We start from the raw sequence: 15,700 nt of genomic DNA, 5'->3' as shown, positions 1-15,700 counted from the left end.
TAAAGGTGCGTCTCCTCTGATGTCTCCGTGAAGGGACGATACGAATAATGAATTAATAGTGTCATATTTATGGATTTAATATTAACCTCAAATCATTGTTTTGTGTGTTTTTACATCAAAAACATAAATTTCAGCGTACATGTTGTAGTTACATCAAACTTTCAGACAATGGAGCTGGACTTAACGCTGCTCCTCACGCGAGACGACATCACACAAGAAAAATGCGCTAAAACTCAAGATCAGAATCGAGCGTAACTGAGACACGCCCCTGTTTTAGATAAACTCCGCCCACAGTGTGCGTAACTTCTCAACAGTGCGTAAGTCTGAGGTCTGATCAGTGATATGTGCTGTTTCGGTATTAAATCCTCACTACGTGCGAGTAACTCAACTCTGAATAAGGACTCATGGGAACATTTTACACTGTTTAGGATAATGAAACTGAATTTCTCTTTCTTTATAACATCAGATATTAATATCAGACATTACTGTTTTATATTGAGGTGATCCAAGTGGACAAATATAGATGATTCAGTTTACTCTTCAAGGACTCATCTGCATATCCTCACCTGATGTTTTAGGATAGTGTAGGCTTTGGGTTTTTGTTAGAGCTTGTTAGAGGTTTTGTGAACAGCACCATGTAGCGACATTTAGTCGTTCAAGTCTTTAATAAAACCTGCAACAGTTTATGAAAGAAGCAGAGTCAGCAAAAAGCCAGACGCCAAACATTTAAGCTAGATGGTCCTTCCAGCAAGCACACTCACATACATCCGATGTATAGACATGCCCACACACACACACACACACACACACACACCCATAAATGGATACAGGAGGCCCTAAGGCGCTCTAACAAATCAAGACCATCTGCTGGAAGTTGTAACATATATGAAAGCATGCCTGTGTGTGTGTGTGTGTGTGTGTGTGTGTGGTTATACATCTGTAAACGAAATACCCCCTTTCATTTTTGTGAGCACATCTGGAAACAGCTGTTGCGTAGGCTCACAGGGACCAGGCCGAGGGGCGTGCAGGAGAAGGGTGCTCCTAAATAAAGGTAGGAATCTGTAAACGGAAATCTGTAAACATCAGTAAACATCTGTATCGGTCTTCCTGATGTTCGGTGCTTTACAAAGGAAGTGATTTGTCTTGGTCTTTGTAGCTCCATCGTATTTTAATCCAGTGATCCCCTTTGACCTGATGGTAGCACGTGCAAGAAAACAGGACGGGACTGAGCGTAGATACTCGTGGAACACCTTAAAAATGTCTATCATCATCACCAATAATAATAATAATAATAATAATAAATATAGCCACAGGCAGCAATTAAGGGGCCAAGCACTGGGAGCATCCTGGAGCTTCACTTACATGCCATGATAGCTACTGAATTTATCATTTGTCCACGATCCATGAGCAAGGTAAACGTTTTGTTTTCTATGTTTTCTGACTATGATATATAAATTATATGAATAGACATTAGTCTACCGTGAACAGTAAATCTCTGTGATGAGATATGTAAATAAGAAAACATTTAAGACAAAATGTTGCATCATACAACAGCACTTTTATTACACACCTGGAATTTGACTGAATTGATCCATTATCCATTTCACCACTGTTTAAAAGAATTCCTGGATAAGGCCACACCTTATTAATAATTATACCACAGCGCTGCTGAATTCTGGACTCAGATTGCTCAGAAGGTGTTGATTAATTTTCTATTCCAGAAGCTCTGACATCACTTCCATCTTTATAGTGGATCCTCCAATAAGAAAAACATATAATGAAGAAATCTGTAATCTGTAATTGTTGATATGGTGAAGTTTTTTGTGAGGACAAATTTATTTAACATTTATGGAAGGAGTCTCCAGTGTGGAGTTTGAATGAAAATATACCTATTTTATCCACTATACTGTACTATACTACACTATACTATACTATACTATACTATACTACTGTATGCTATAATACACTATACTGTATCTCCGCTTTGGAGAGTGATGGGATGAAACTAACTACATTCCTGTGTTTCTCCTGACCGCTCTAACACACAGTGTGAATTTGGTGCAGATCTGAGAACGTCACATTTTTCGGTGAAAAAAATGGTAAGGGGTTAGCCTTGGTGTTTTTTTGGGCAAAAAACGAACGTTTTCCGATTTTACTCAAATACACACCGTGCATTAAGACGATCAAGAGTAACACGATAGTGCATTTAGTTTAATCCCATCATGCTCCAGAGCTGAGATACAGTATAGTGTATAATAGCGTAGAATAGTATAGTGTAGCACAGCAGAACACAGTACAGTATAGCACAGTATATAGCATAGTATAGTGTAATATAGTATAGAATATAGTATAGTATGACATAGTAGAGTATAGTAAAGCAATGTAATGTGTGGTGTGATATTGTATATAAAATGAGTACAGTATAGCAATGTATAGAAATGGAAATGCGAGTCTCAGATCTCAGCTCTGGAGCATGATGGGATTAAACTAAATGCACTATCGTGTTACTCTTGATCGTCTTAATGCACGGTGTGTATTTGAGTAAAATCGAAGAACGTTCATTTTTTTGCCCAAAAAAACACCAAGGCTAACCCCTTACCATTTTTTTGCCCCAAAATTTGACGTTCTCAGATCTGCACCAAATTCACACTGTGTGTTAGAGCGGTCAGGAGAAACACAGGAATGTAGTTAGTTTCATCCCATCACTCTCCAAAGCGGAGATACAGTATAGTGTATTATAGCATACAGTAGTATAGTATAGTATAGTATAGTATAGTATAGTACAGCAGAACCCAGTACAACCTAGTAATCTAGTACAGTATAGTGTAAATGTAAAGCATAATAAAGCAAAGTAACTGTAACTGATATGGACCAGTAAATGTTTACTTTAGTGCGTCCCAATCCCGTGTATTTACTGAGTGTAATATGCTGGAAATGAGTCTCAATACACTCAGTAAATACACAGGATTGGGACGCACTAATGTAAACATTTACTGGTCCATATCAGTTACAGTACATGTGCAGTGCGTGAGTTTAAATAGAAATGTATCGAGTTTATATATTATATATTTATTTTAACTACTACATTATACTCTACTACACTATACTATACATTGCTATACTATTCCAATTTTATATACAATATCACACCACACCACACATTACTTTGCTTTATTATGCTTTGCTATCCCATACTATACTATACTGTGTTATGCAGTACTGTACTGTACTATACTATACTATTCTATGTACAGCTACGCAATATTATTCTATACTGTATCTCAGCTTTGGAGAGTGATGGGATGAAACTAACTACATTCCTGTAAACATTGTAAACATTTACTGGTCCATATCAGTTACAGTACATGTGCAGTGCGTGAGTTTAAATGGAAATCTACCGAGTTTATATATTATATATTTATTTTAACTACTACATTATACTCTACTACACAATACTATACATTGCTATACTATACCCATTTTTTTATCCCATACCATAACACACTACACCACACTTTACTTTATTATGCTTTGCTATGTCACTACTATACTATAGTAGGCTGTGCTGCACTCTACTATACTGTGTTCTGCTGTACTGTACTATACTATTCTATGCTATGCAGTAATACACTAGTAATAATAATAATAATAATAATAATAATAATACTGTATTGTATCTCAGCTTTTTGAAGGTGACAGGATGAAACTAAGTGCATTCTTGTGTTAGTCTTTACCAATCTAACACACAGTGCGAATTTGGAGAAGATCTGAGAATGGAAATGTACCTATTTTATACGCTGTACTATACTACACTGAAGCTATTTTATCTACTCTACAGTACTATACTACACTATACTATACACTGCTATACTATTCCCATTTTATATACAATATCACACCACACCACACATTACTATGCTTTATTATGCTTTGCTATGCCATATTATACTATACTGTGTTATGCAGTACTATACTATACTATACTATTCTATGTACAGCTATGCAATATTATTCTATACTGTATCTCCGCTTTGGAGAGTGATGGGATGAAACTAACTACATTCCTGTGTTTCTCCTGACCGCTCTAACACACAGTGTGAATTTGGTGCAGATCTGAGAACGTCACATTTTTCGGTGAAAAAAATGGTAAGGGGTTAGCCTTGGTGTTTTTTTGGGCAAAAAATCGAACGTTTTCCGATTTTACTCAAATACACACCGTGCATTAAGACGATCAAGAGTAACACGATAGTGCATTTAGTTTAATCCCATCATACTCCAGAGCTGAGATCTGAGACTCGCATTTCCAGCATATTACACTCAGTAAATACACAGGATTGGGACGCACTAATGTAAACATTTACTGGTCCATATCAGTTACAGTACATGTGCAGTGCGTGAGTTTAAATAGAAATCTACAGAGTTTATATATTATATATTTATTTTAACTACTACATAATACTATACTACACTATACTGTTCTATACTACTATACAATACTGCACTACACAATGCTATACATTGCTATACTCTTCCAATTTTATATACAATACCACACACTTTGCTTTACTGTACTCTGCTGTCATACTATACTATATTCTATACTATATTACACTATACTATGCTATATACTGTGCTATACTCTACTGTGTTCTGCTGTGCTACACTATACTATTCTACGCTATTATACACTATACTGTATCTCAGCTCTGGAGCATGATGGGATTAAACTAAATGCGCTATCGTGTTACTCTTGATCGTCTTAACGCACGGTGTGTATTTGAATAAAATCGGAAAACGTTCGATTTTTTGCCCAAAAAAAACACCAAGGCTAACCCCTTACCATTTTTTTCACCGAAAAATGTGACGTTCTCAGATCTGCACCAAATTCACACTGTGTGTTAGAGCGGTCAGGAGTAACACAGGAATGTAGTTAGTTTCATCCCATCACTCTCCAAAGCGGAGATACAGTATAGTGTAGTATAGCATACAGTAGTATAGCATACAGTAGTATAGTATAGTATAGTATAGTATAGTATAGTATAGTATAGTATAGTACAGTACAGTACAGTACAGCAGAACACAGTACAGTATAGCAGAGTATAGTGTAGTATGGTACAGTAATGCGTGGTGTGATATTGTATATAAAATGGGAATAGTATAGCAATGTATAGTATAGTGTAGTATAGTACTGTATAGTAGATAAAATGACTACAGTATAGTGTAGTACAGTGGATAAACTCTATACTATACATGTTCATTTAAACTCACGCACTGCACATGTACTGTAACTGATATGGACCAGTAAATGTTTACATTAGTGCGTCCCAATCCTGTGTATTTACTGAGTGTATTGAGACTCATTTCCAGCATATTACACTCAGTAAATACACAGGATTGGGACGCACTAAAGTAAACATTTACTGGTCCATATCAGTTACAGTTACTTTGCTTTATTATGCTTTATTTATGCCATATTACACTATACTGTACTATATTACACTATACTGTACTATATTACACTATACTGTACTATATTACACTATACTATACATATACTGTGTTCTGCTGTACTGTACTATACTATGCTATACTATACTACTGTATGCTATAATACACTATACTGTATCTCTGCTTTGGAGAGTGATGGGATGAAACTAACTACATTCCTGTGTTACTCCTGACCGCTCTAACACACAGTGTGAATTTGGTGCAGATCTGAGAACGTCACATTTTGGGGGCAAAAAAATGGTAAGGGGTTAGCCTTGGTGTTTTTTTGGGCAAAAAATCAAACGTTTCCGATTTTATTCAAATACACACCGTGCATTCAGACGATCAAGAGTAACACGATAGCGCATTTAGTTTAATCCCATCATGCTCCAGAGCTGAGATACAGTATAGTGTATAATAGCGTAGAATAGTATAGTGTAGCACAGCAGAACACAGTACAGTATAGCACAGTATATAGCATAGTATAGTGTAATGTAGTATAGAATATAGTATAGTATGACATAGCAGAGTATAGTAAAGCAAAGTGTGTGGTATTGTATATAAAATTGGAAGAGTATAGCAATGTATAGCATTGTGTAGTGCAGTATTGTATAGTAGATAAAATAACTACAGTATAGTGTAGTACAGTGGATAAACTCGATACATTTCCATTTAAACTCACGCACTGCACATGTACTGTAACTGATATGGACCAGTAAATGTTTACATTAGTGCGTCCCAATCCTGTGTATTTACTGAGTGTAGTGAGACTCATTTCCAGCATATTACACTCAGTAAATACACAGGATTGGGACGCACTAATGTAAACATTTACTGGTCCATATCAGTTACAGTTACTTTGCTTTATTATGCTTTATTTATGCCATATTACACTATACTGTACTATATTACACTGTACTGTACTATTCTGTGTTCTGCTGTACTGTACTATACTATACTATACTACTGTATGCTATAATAGACTATACTGTATCTCCGCTTTGGAGAGTGATGGGATGAAACTAACTACATTCCTGTGTTACTCCTGACCGCTCTAACACACAGTGTGAATTTGGTGCAGATCTGAGAACGTCACATTTTTCGGTGAAAAAAATGGTAAGGGGTTAGCCTTGGTGTTTTTTTGGGCAAAAAATCGAACGTTTTCCGATTTTACTCAAATACACACCGTGCATTAAGACGATCAAGAGTAACACGATAGCGCATTTAGTTTAATCCCATCATGCTCCAGAGCTGAGATCTGAGACTCGCATTTCCAGCATATTACACTCAGTAAATACACAGGATTGGGACGCACTAATGTAAACATTTACTGGTCCATATCAGTTACAGTTACTTTGCTTTATTATGCTTTATTTATGCCATATTACACTATACTGTACTATACTGTGTTCTGCTGTACTATACTACATTTACATTTATGGCATTTGGCAGAAGCTCTTATCCAGACTTACAATAGTGCTTTGAAGTCTATCAAAAATACATTCTGATACTGGCTCACTAAGTCACAAACTAGGAATACCATCAGTCCAAACTCTGTTGGGGAGGTGATTTTTTTATTGGTTTTTTTTTGTGAAAGTGCTAATTTAAGTATTTTATGAAGAGGTAAGTCTTTAGAAGTTGTTTGAAGACTGTCAGTGACTCAGCTGTTCGGACATCTAGGGGAAGTTCATTCCACCACCTTGGTGCCAGAGTCTCGATGCAGGTCTTCCTTGTACCCTGAGAGATGGAGGGATCAGTCGAGCAGTGCTAGAGGACCGGAGGGAGTGTGGTGGCGCTCGAGGTGTGATAAGTGCTTTGAGATAAGTGGGTGCTGGTATCAGTGTTTTAAATCTGATGCAGCAGCTACAGGAAGCCAGTGGAGGGAGCGCAGCAATGGGGTGGTGTGGGAAAATTTAGGAAGGTTGAAAACCAGTCGTGCAGCTGCATTCTGGATCAGTTGCAGAGGACGAATGGCGCTCAGAGGCAGACCTGCCAGGAGCGAGTTGCAGTAGTCCAGTCTTGAAATGACAAGCGACTGAACAAGCACCTGTGTGGCCTGTGAGGAAAGAAATGGACGAATTCTTCTGATGTTATAAAGGAGAAATCGACATGAGCGTGTTAGATTAGCAATGTGAGAGGAGAAGGACAGTTGATAGTCCACGGTTACTCCAAGGTTGCGTGCAGTGGATATATTTATGCCATATTACACTATACTGTACTATATTACACTATACTATACATATACTGTGTTCTGCTGTACTATACTATACTACTGTATGCTATATTACACTATACTGTACTATACTGTGTTCTGCTGTACTATACTATACTACTGTATGCTATATTACACTATACTGTACTATATTACACTATACTGTACTATAGTGGGTTCTACTGTACTATACTACTGTATGCTATACTATACTATACTACTGTATGCTATAATACACTATACTGTACTATATTACACTATACTGTACTATACTGGGTTCTGCTGTACTATACTATACTACTGTATGCTATACTACACTATACTGTATCTCCGCTTTGGAGAGTAATAGGATGAAACTAACTACATTCCTGTGTTTCTCCTGACCGCTCTAACACACAGTGTGAATTTGGTGCAGATCTGAGAACGTCACATTTTTCGGTGAATAAAATGGTAAGGGGTTAGCCTTGGTGTTTTTTTCGGCAAAAAATCGAACGTTTTCCGATTTTATTCAAATACACACCGTGCGTTAAGACGATCAAGAGTAACACGATAGTGCATTTAGTTTAATCCCATCATGCTCCAGAGCTGAGATCTGAGATTCGCATTTCCAGCATATTACACTCTGTAAATACACAGGATTGGGACGCACTAATGTAAACATTTACTGGTCCATATCAGTTACAGTACATGTGCAGTGCGTGAGTTTAAATAGAAATCTACCGAGTTTATCCACTGGACTACACTATACTGTTCTATACTATATTTATTTTATCTACTATATAATACTGTATTGTACTATACTATACATTGCTATACTGTACTCATTTTATATACAATATCACACCACATATTACATTGCTTTACTATACTCTACTAAGCCATAGTATACTATATTCTATACTATATTACACTGTACTATGCTATATACTGTGCTATACTGTAATGTGTTCTGCTGTACTACACTATACTATTCTATGCTATTATACACTATACTGTATCTCAGCTCTGGAGCATGATGGGATTAAACTAAATGCACTATCGTGTTACTCTTGATCGTCTGAATGCACGCTGAGTATTTGAATAAAATCGGAAAACGTTCGATTTTTTGCCCAAAAAAAACACCAAGGCTAACCCCTTACCATTTTTTTGCCCGAAAAATGTGACGTTCTGAAATCTGCACCAAATTCACACTGTGTGTTAGAGCGGTCAGGAGTAACACAGGAATGTAGTTAGTTTCATCCCATCACTCTCCAAAGCGGAGATACAGTATAGAATAATATTGCGTAGCTGTACATAGAATAGTATAGTATAGTATAGTACAGTACTGCATAACACAGTATAGTATAATATGGGATAGCAAAGCATAATAAAGCAAAGTAATGTGTGGTGTGGTGTGATTTTGTATATAAAATGGGAATAGTATAGCAGTGTATAGTATAGTGTAGTATAGTACTGTAGAGTAGATAAAATAGCTTCAGTGTAGTATAGTACAGCGTATAAAATAGGTACATTTCCATTCTCAGATCTTCTCCAAATTCGCACTGTGTGTTAGATTGGTAAAGACTAACACAAGAATGCACTTAGTTTCATCCTGTCACCTTCAAAAAGCTGAGATACAATACAGTATTATTATTATTATTACTAGTGTATTATTGCATAGCATAGAATAGTACAGTACAGTACAGCAGAACACAGTATAGTAGAGTGCAGCACAGCCTACTATAGTATAGTAATGACATAGCAAAGCATAATAAAGCAAAGTAACTGTAACTGATATGGACCAGTAAATGTTTACATTAGTGCGTCCCAATCCTGTGTATTTACTGAGTGTAATATGCTGGAAATGAGTCTCAATACACTCAGTAAATACACAGGATTGAGACGCACTAATGTAAACATTTACTGGTCCATATCAGTTACAGTACATGTGCAGTGCGTGAGTTTAAATGAACATGTATAGTATAGAGTTTATCCACTGGACTACACTATACTGTAGTTATTTTATCTACTATACAGTACTATACTACACTATACTATTCATTGCTATACTATACCCATTTTATATACAATATCACACCACACCACACATTACTGTACCATACTACACTATACTCTGCTATACTATACTGTCTTCTGCTGTACTATACTATACTGTACTATACTATACTATACTATACTATACTATACTATACTATACTATACTATACTACTGTATGCTATACTACACTATACTGTATCTCCGCTTTGGAGAGTGATGGGATGAAACTAACTACATTCCTGTGTTTCTCCTGACCGCTCTAACACACAGTGTGAATTTGGTGCAGATCTGAGAATGTCACATTTTTCGGTGAAAAAAATGGTAAGGGGTTAGCCTTGGTGTTTTTTTGGGCAAAAAATCAAACGTTCTCCGATTTTATCCAAATACACAGCGTGCGTTAAGACGATCAAGAGTAACACGATAGTGCATTTAGTTTAATCCCATCATGCTCCAGAGCTGAGATCTGAGACTCGCATTTCCAGCATATTACACTCTGTAAATACACAGGATTGGGACGCACTAATGTAAACATTTACTGGTCCATATCAGTTACAGTACATGTGCAGTGCGTGAGTTTAAATGGAAATGGACCGAGTTTATCCACTGTACTACACTATACTGTTCTATACTACTATACAATACTGCACTACACAATGCAATACATTGCTATACTCTTCCAATTTTATATACAATACCACACACTTTGCTTTACTATACTCTACTAAGCCATACTATACTATATTCTATACTATATTACACTATACTATGCTTTATACTGTGCTATACTGTACTGTGTTCTGCTGTGCTACACTATACTATTCTACGCTATTATACACTATACTGTATCTCAGCTCTGGAGCATGATGGGATTAAACTAAATGCACTATCGTGTTACTCTTGATCGTCTTAACGCACGGTGTGTATTTGAATAAAAACGGAAAACGTTCAATTTTTTGCCCAAAAAAACACCAAGGCCCTTACCATTTTTTTCACCAAAAAATGTGACGTTCTCAGATCTGCACCAAATTCACACTGTGTGTTAGAGCGGTCAGGAGAAACACAGGAATGTAGTTAGTTTCATCCCATCACTCTCCAAAGCGGAGATACAGTATAGTGTAGTATAGCATACAGTAGTATAGTATAGTATAGTATAGTATAGTATAGTATAGTATAGTATAGTATAGTATAGTATAGTACAGTACAGCAGAACACAGTATAGTACAGTATAGTGTAATATGGCATAAATAAAGCATAATAAAGTAAAGTAACTGTAACTGATATGGACCAGTAAATGTTTACTTTAGTGCGTCCCAATCCTGTGTATTTACTGAGTGTAATATGCTGGAAATGAGTCTCAATACACTCAGTAAATACACAGGATTGAGACGCACTAATGTAAACATTTACTGGTCCATATCCATATAAGTACATGTGCAGTGCGTGAGTTTAAATGAACATGTATAGTGTAGAGTTTATCCACTGTACTACACTATACTGTAGTTATTTTATCTACTATACAGTACTATACTACACTATACTATACATTGCTATACTATACCCATTTTATATACAATATCACACCACACCACACATTACTATGCCATACTGCACTATACTCTGCTATACTGTACTGTGTTCTGCTGTACTGTACTGTACTGTACTGTACTATACTATACTATACTACTGTATGCTATACTACACTATACTGTATCTCCGCTTTGGAGAGTGATGGGATGAAACTAACTACATTCCTGTGTTTCTCCTGACCGCTCTAACACACAGTGTGAATTTGGTGCAGATCTGAGAACGTCACATTTTTCGGGGAAAAAAATGGTAAGGGGTTAGCCTTGGTGTTTTTTTGGGCAAAAAATCGAACGTTCTCCGATTTTATTCAAATACACAGCGTGCATTAAGACGATCAAGAGTAACACGATAGCGCATTTAGTTTAATCCCATCATGCTCCAGAGCTGAGATCTGAGACTCGCATTTCCAGCATATTACACTCAGTAAATACACAGGATTGGGACGCACTAATGTAAACATTTACTGGTCCATATCAGTTACAGTACATGTGCAGTGCGTGAGTTTATCCACTGTACTATTATATATATATATATATATATATATATATATATATATATATATATATATATATATATATGAAACTATACATGGATAAAAAGATGTGTTGTTTATTAAGACAGTTAAAAACACACTTCATAAAGTGCTGTTATAAGAAAATAATCAACTCCACCTTATTTTATTCCTTCTATAACCACCATGTCACCTCATCAGCTCTGTAAACCTATGACTGATATAACTCTCTTTCTCTCAAAATTTCTAGAAGAATCGGCGCGACACCGGCAACTTTGACAAGGAGTTCACCAAGATGGCAGTGGAGCTCACTCCGACGGATAAACTCTTCATCATGAATTTGGACCAAAACGAGTTCCAAGGCTTTTCCTACACCAATCCCGAGTTTGTCATTCAGGTGTAACCTCCGGTCTGTGATCGGTTTCTCCTTCACCGCAGCATTAAAGTCCATCTTTCGAATGTGAGACGAGGAGATCAGCAGTTTCGTGTCCTCATTTTCCCATGGCGTGACCGACTCAAGTATCTCAGAAACACTGGATTAAGTGGAGGGGAAGGGAAGAGAGATAAACAACAATGTTCATAATCTCCATGAGAATGTTTTGTCATCTCCATGAGAATTATCCTACCACTCCCTGTATTTCCTGCTAGCCCAAATTCCAATGAAATCAAACACCGAATTTTAGCAAACATCACTCAAACATAGAGGCTTCTACTCTACCAGTTCTAACATTACACCAGTTTACACAGAATTTACACAATGTCATGTTAAAAAAACATACAGCCTAAATTATAACAAATAAGTTTTATTAATACATAATACATCACCATCCGTGTTTTTTTCCAGTTCAAACATATCACTGTTAGCAAGGACAATTCACTTTTGATAAAAATAAATAAATAAATAAAAATAGGCTCATCCATACTTAGTTTGGGTGTTTTATGTGGGATACAGAAAATTTTTAACAAAATGGCAATCTGAGTGGCATAGAAGACATTTGAAAGCTTGCGTTAAGCTTCAATTTAAAGTTAAGATGATTTGTGGTTATAGTTGATAGTGCTACAATGGCTTGCGGAAGTATTCACCCCCCCCTCCCTTGAACTTTTCCATATTTTGTAGTGTTACAAAAGCACGGTGGTGGTAGCATCATGTTCAGATTTACCCACGGCTTTTTGTTTTATCCCATCACAGATTTTTAATGGATAGCCCCCTCTAGGAAGAGTGACAGTTGTGTCTTTTTCATTTTTTTTAAATAATATATTTAATGTTGCTCTGCAGGATGTTTAACGTTTGGGATCGTTTTCATACCCAAACCCTAATTAATGCTTTTCCACAGAACTTTCTTTTGATCGCTCCTTGGTGTTCATTATGCCATTGGTTTAGGTAACAAACTTTATAACTTTACAACTTTTATAATTTCACTTCAGTGTTATGGTCTATTTTCTAAGTTCAAGGGGGGTGAATACTTATGCGCATCCACTGTGTAAGTGCAATTTTATTTTATCTTGCTTCAGTTTAAAGGTTAAAACAATAAACGCCTGCATTAACACATAACATGAAAGGTTAGTTTTAATTAATAAGAAGAAACACATTTTCTATGTCAGAACACAACATGTACTATTATTATTATTATTATTATTATTATTATTATTATTATTATTATTATTATTTTAGAATACAGTTCTGGACTTGTGTGACTTTTGACCGCAGCTAGCTTCCAGCACTGCAAGTCTAATTAGCTCTGTTTACTTAATTGAGGAAAATCTATTATCATATCATCTATTCTTCACGTTTTCCTTGAATTCGTTGTATTGTGTGTCACGAAACTAAACCCACCGTGGAAATCAGAATAGTACTCATGAATTTTGTGTTGGTATGCAGCATTCTGGGGACTTTGTAGACTCAGTGTGGAAAAAAGAAACGAAAAACAAAAACGAGTCGCAGTCCACCATGTGCATGCTTGGTAGAGCTTCCGCTCGTTTAACTCGTGTCGATATATATTGTGGTCGGATCTGTTGTTATAGCATAGATCCTTAAAGATTATGATGTATGATCATTTCTATAGTTCTTAATTTTGTATGTAGGAATAAGCGTACAATAGAGATCCTAGTCTTCCATATGAGCAAGCGTTGTGTGGTCATGTGACTGGTGGTGATGTATTATAATATGGATAGATGATTGTTTGTGGCATTTGCTAACAGATGTTAATAGACTGGAAAATATATTTTAAAAATTTTAATTCCTATAAGTTTTGATTTGTTTTCTTGTCGTTACCTGTGCGTGTGCCGCATGCACACACTTTAAACACGCATGTACTTGATGCAGGAGTTTTTTTGTTGGTTGTGAAGTTAGTTTTTAAAAATATATATATATATTTTTTAAGGGCTTCCGGTACTAACCTTCCCCACAATTAAGAATTTAACTATGCAAGTCAACAATATAGCAATGAAAAATTTGTGAATGTGAATTAAAAAAAAAAAAAAAACTGATGTAGGGGCGAGGGTGTATCCGACGATGGATATTTTGCATGCTCCTTTATTCATGGTGTGTGTGTGTATGTGTGTGTGTGTGTGTGTGTGTAGGATGAAATAAAGCTGAAATTTCCAAAAATTCATCTGTGTCCAGTCAAATGTGACAAATTGTACAGTATTAATTTCTTAATTTCTTATTCACAATCTGCTCATAGCGCCGTGTTCAGAGTTAAGCGCACTTGTGGGGATTTAATACTGAAAATTGCGCACCCCATGTTATGATGTCATCACCTCGATTTAGTGTCTCGTGGCTTCATGAAGTTATAGCTATAAAAGATAAAATGTAAAATAGCAGGATGTGCTGGATCAAGTGCTATTCTATAAATATGTGCTGCTGAATCATGAGTGCGGAAGCCATTTTGTTCAATTAAACCAAGTGTGCAGTTTTTTATCCCTGATGATTACAGATTTAAAGGAGAGTGTTTGTGTTGGTGCGTAACCCGACTCTGAATATGTGTAACTTTCCCCACATAAATATCAACTCTGAATACATTGAACGTCCTGAAAACACACTCACTACTGCTTGTCTTTCCTCCTCTACACCTGAGTAGTGGAAGGATTTATAATCACACTATCTGCTGACACCCTGAAGAGCTCGGGTTCCATTTGGGATCGAGGTTTCTCCTCAGGGAGTGTTTTTTGTTTTTTGTTTTTCAGTTTCTTTGTCTCTGTCGCTTCTGGTTTGTTCATTAGGGATCTAAATCTACACCCAGATAATTGACTAGCCTCCACACAGGGTTTGTTGCTTTCATAATATTGATCCGTCACAAAAGGGCAGTCGTTCTAGACATGAAGTGGCCATGACCAGACAACACACTCATCATTCTGGTACACGATGGAATGAGAACACAGCAGCAGAAATGCCCTGGTGAATTATTGAGATTTTTTTTAAATGAAGCGCAGGATGATCTCAGGACTTCATAGTTAATCTGTGAAATAAAATGGATTTTAACTTTTCAATGATGAAGCAAAATAAGTTCAGGTCCTGAAGAAAGTCACCAAATCCGTGGACTTTGGCCTCACTGTGTCAAAGGAACCATGATGTGATTCTTGTTTAGGCGCCATCTTGGATTGTTATCTGAAAAGTTTCAGAGATTTGTGAGATGGAAGAACGATGAGGCCGTGCAACCGTGGAGCACAGATGCTCATCACTACAGCTGGAGCTTTTGCTGCTTTCAGCCTCATGACCATCGCAGTAGGAACGGATTATTGGCTTTACTCGCCCGGCGTGTGTCGCACCGAGAGCACGGGCGACAACGAGACCAGCCAGAAGAACGAAGAGGTTCTTACGCATTCGGGCCTCTGGCGTCAGTGCTGCATGGAAGGTAAAGATCAAACC

General features: G+C 36.6%; 2 protein-coding genes across 2 annotated transcripts in view; both read left to right on the top strand.

The window, feature by feature from the left end:
• Positions 1-12,381, top strand: part of prkcba (protein kinase C, beta a) — a 45,338-nt gene extending 32,957 nt beyond the window's left edge. Inside the window, exon 17 of the mRNA XM_053229989.1 lies at positions 12,083-12,381. Within this exon, the coding sequence (XP_053085964.1) occupies positions 12,083-12,235 (153 nt within the window). The 3' untranslated portion in view covers positions 12,236-12,381. The remainder of the gene's footprint in view (positions 1-12,082) is intronic.
• Positions 12,382-14,669: 2,288 nt separating this feature from the next.
• The window catches only part of cacng3a (calcium channel, voltage-dependent, gamma subunit 3a), a 6,125-nt gene continuing 5,094 nt past the window's right edge, over positions 14,670-15,700 (top strand). The window contains exon 1 of the mRNA XM_034300403.2: positions 14,670-15,686. Coding sequence (XP_034156294.2) covers positions 15,476-15,686 — 211 coding nt within the window. The 5' untranslated portion in view covers positions 14,670-15,475. The remainder of the gene's footprint in view (positions 15,687-15,700) is intronic.

The sequence above is a fragment of the Pangasianodon hypophthalmus genome, chromosome 26 (assembly GCF_027358585.1).
Source record: "Pangasianodon hypophthalmus isolate fPanHyp1 chromosome 26, fPanHyp1.pri, whole genome shotgun sequence".
In the NCBI taxonomy this organism is placed as follows: domain Eukaryota; kingdom Metazoa; phylum Chordata; class Actinopteri; order Siluriformes; family Pangasiidae; genus Pangasianodon; species Pangasianodon hypophthalmus.
This window is presented reverse-complemented; position numbering and strand designations above follow the sequence as displayed.